At 64.5% G+C, this 3,536-nt stretch overlaps 1 protein-coding gene across 1 annotated transcript; it reads left to right on the top strand.

Moving 5' to 3' along the window:
- Window positions 1-6: 6 nt before the first annotated feature.
- Window positions 7-3,483, top strand: LOC113980145 (neuralized-like protein 4). Its single transcript, XM_027707380.1, has 4 exons — window positions 7-281; window positions 1,442-1,623; window positions 2,980-3,065; window positions 3,448-3,483. Exons 1-4 carry the CDS (start codon window positions 55-57, stop codon window positions 3,481-3,483), a joined length of 531 nt encoding a protein of 176 aa, XP_027563181.1. The 5' UTR covers window positions 7-54.
- The last annotated feature ends 53 nt before the right edge of the window (window positions 3,484-3,536 follow it).

The raw sequence follows: 3,536 nt of genomic DNA, 5'->3' as shown, positions 1-3,536 counted from the left end.
GTGGCCACCACGGTGACCCCTCCGGTGGTGTACGGCGTGGTGGACCTGTACGGGATGGCCGTCAAGGTGACCATCGTGCACAACCACAACCACAGCGACCGCCTGCGCCGCAACAACGCCATCCTGCGCGCCCTGTCCCCAGAGGGGACCCCCCGACGGCCACCCCGGGACCCCCCCGCGCCCCCCGGGCAACCCCCGGGGCCCCCACGGCTCCTCTTCCACCCCAACTGCGGCCAGAAGGCCGCCGTGGTCAACGAGGGACGCACGGCGCTGCGGCCGCAGTGAGTGACCACCGCTGGGGACATTGGGGGGTCATTGGGGACATCGAGGGGTCATTGGGGACATTGGGGGGGGATTGAGGGGACATTGGGGGTCATTGGGGGGACATTGGGGGGTCATTGGGACAATGGGGACATTGAGGGGTCATTGGGGTCAACGAGGGACGCACGGTGCTGCGGCCGCAGTGAGTGACCACCACTGGGGACATTGGGGGGGTTTGGGACATTGAGGGGACATTGGGGGGACATTGGGGGTCATTGGGGACACTGAGGGGACGTTGGGGACATTGGGGGGATGTTGAGGGGTCATTGGGGTCAACGAGGGCCGGACGGTGCTGCGGCCGCAGTGAGTGACCAGGGGACACGGGGGGAAACTGGGGACATTGGGGGTCATTGGGGACATTGGGGGGACATTGGGGGGTCATTGGGACAATGGGGACATTGGAGGAGTCATTGGGGACATTGAGGGGTCATTGGGGACATTGGGGAGACATTGAAGGGTCATTTGGGTCAACGAGGGACGCACGGCGCTGTGGCTGCAGTGAGTGACCACCACTGGGGACACTGGGGACACTGGGGGGCTCACTAGGGACATTGAGGGGTCACTGGGGACATTGGGGGGGGTCATTGGGGACATTGGAGGGGGTCACTGGAGATATGGGGGGTCATTGGGGATGTTGGGGGGTCACTGGGGACGTTGGGGGGATCATTGGGGTCAACGAGGGCTGGACGGCGCTGCAGCCACAGTGAGTGACCAGGGGACATGGGGGGATTGGGGACATTGGGGACATTGAGGGGTCATTGGGGACATTGGGGACATTGGACTGTCGTTGGGATTAACGAGGGCTGGACGATGCTGTGGCCGCAATGAGTGACCAAGGGACATTGGGGGGACATTGAGGGGTCATTGAGGTCAACGAGGGCCAGACAGTGCTGTAGCCACAGTGAGTGACCACAGGAACACCGTGTCCCCAGTGCCACGGATGACTTCAACCACGGGGTTGTGCTCAGTGCCCAGGTGCTCAGGGACAATGTGGTGTCCCCGTGTCCCTGTGGTGTCCCCCGTGTCCTGGTGTCCCCATGGAGGTGACAGGGTGTCCCCTGTGTCCCTGTGGTGTCCCCATGTCCCCATAGAGGTGACAGGGTGTCCCCTGTGTCCCCAGTGCCACGGATGACTTCAACCACGGGGTCGTGCTGAGTGCCCGGGCGCTCAGGGACAACGAGCTGTTCCAGGTCCGCATCGACAAGATGGTTGACAAGTGGGCGGGGTCCATCGAGATCGGGGTCACCACCCACAACCCGGCCTACCTGCAGCTGCCCTCCACCATGACCAACCTGCGCTCAGGTGAGTCACCAAGATCACCAGTGTCACCATGGGGTCACCATCCCCACCCCACCGTGGCCAACCTGCGCTCAGGTCAGTCACCAAGGTCACCACGGGGTCACCAGTGTCACCCTGGGGTCACCACAGGGTCACCATCCTCACCCCACCATGACCAACCTGCGCTCGGGTGAGTGCCCAGAGCCACCACGGGGTCACCAAGGTCACCACAGGGTCACCACGGGGTCACCAGTGTCACTATGGGGTCACCAATGTTACCATAGGGTCACCACGGGGTCACCATCCCACCCCCACCCCCCTGCAGCTGCCCCCACTGTGACCAACCAGTGCTCAGGTGAGTTCCCAGGGCCCCCATGGGGTCACCAATGTCACCACGGGGTCACCATCCCATCCCTGTGCAGCTGCCCCCACTGTGACCAACCTGCGCTCAGGTGAGTGCTCCAGGTCACCACAGGGTCTCCATGGGGTGACCAGTGTCACCATTGGGTCACCAATGTCACCATGGGGTCACCACAGGGTCACCATCCCCACCCCACCATGACCAACCTGCGCTCGGGTCAGTCACCAGTGTCACCACGGGGTCACCACGGGGTCACCAGTGTCACCACGGGGTCACCACGGGGTCACCATCCCCACCCCATCATGACCAACCTGTGCTCGGGTGAGTGCCCAGGGTCACCACGGGGTCACCAGTGTCACCCTGGGGTCACCACGGGGTCACCATCCCACCCCCACCCCCCTGCAGGTGTCCCCACCGTGACCCATGTCCCTGAGGTGACACCCCTGAGGTGACACCCCCACGTCCCCAAGATGCCATCCCTGTGTCCCCACTGTCCCCCATGTCCCTGTGGTGACATCTGTGTCCCCAGTGTCCCTGTGGTGACATACCCAAGGTACCACCCCATGTCCCTGCTGTCCCATGTCCCCGTGGTGACATCCCCATGGTGACATCCTCATGGTGCCACCCCGTGTCCCCTGTGTCCCCGTGGCGACATCTCCGTGGTGCCACCATGTGTCCCCGTGTCCCTTCGGTGACACCCATGTCCCTGTGTCCCTGTGGTGCCATCCATGTGCCCGCTGTCCCCATGGTGACATTCCAGTGTCCCTGTGTCCCCTGTGTCCCTATGGTGACAACCCTGTGTCCCATGTCCCTGTGGTGCCACCCTGCTGTCCCCCATGTCCCTGTGGTGCCATCCATGTGCCCGCTGTCCCCATGGTGACATCCCAGTGTCCCCGTGTCCCCTGTGTCCCTGTGGTGACATCCCCATGGTGACATCTCCGTGGTGCCACCCCGTGTCTCTGTGTCCCCTGTGTCCCTGTGGTGACACTCGTGTCCCCTGCTGTCCCCCGTGTTGTCAGGGACGTGGATGATGACGGGGAACGGGGTGATGCACAACGGCACCACCGTCCTGGACGAGTACGGACACAACCTCGACAGACTCAAGGTGGGACCCCCCGCCAGGGAGGGGACACGGGGGGGACACGGGGACATGGGGGGCTCCTGGGGACATGGGGGGACTGTGGGGACACCCTGAGGCTCCCTGGGGTCATGGGGGGGATGTGGGGACACCCCTGGGGACATGGGGGGAATGTGGGGACACCCCTGAGGACACAGGGGGGCTGTAGGGACATGGGGGGGTCCTGGGGACATGGGGGGGCTGTAGGGACACGATGGGGGCCATGGTGACCGTGTCCTGGTGTCACTGTCCCCTCAGGTGGGGGGACACGGTGGGGGCTGTAGGGACACCCTGACTGTCCCCTGGGTGACCCCCTGACCCTGTCCTGGGTGACCCCCTGACTGTCCCCTGGGTGCCACTGTCCCCTCAGGCAGGGGACACGGTGGGGGCTGTGGGGACACCCTGACCCTGTCCTGGGTGACCCCCTGACCCTGTCCTGGGTGCCACTGTCCCCTCAGG

The sequence above is a fragment of the Neopelma chrysocephalum genome, unplaced genomic scaffold (genome assembly GCF_003984885.1).
Source record: "Neopelma chrysocephalum unplaced genomic scaffold, ASM398488v2 Primary Assembly neopelma1_92738, whole genome shotgun sequence".
Lineage (NCBI taxonomy): Eukaryota > Metazoa > Chordata > Aves > Passeriformes > Pipridae > Neopelma > Neopelma chrysocephalum.
This window is presented reverse-complemented; position numbering and strand designations above follow the sequence as displayed.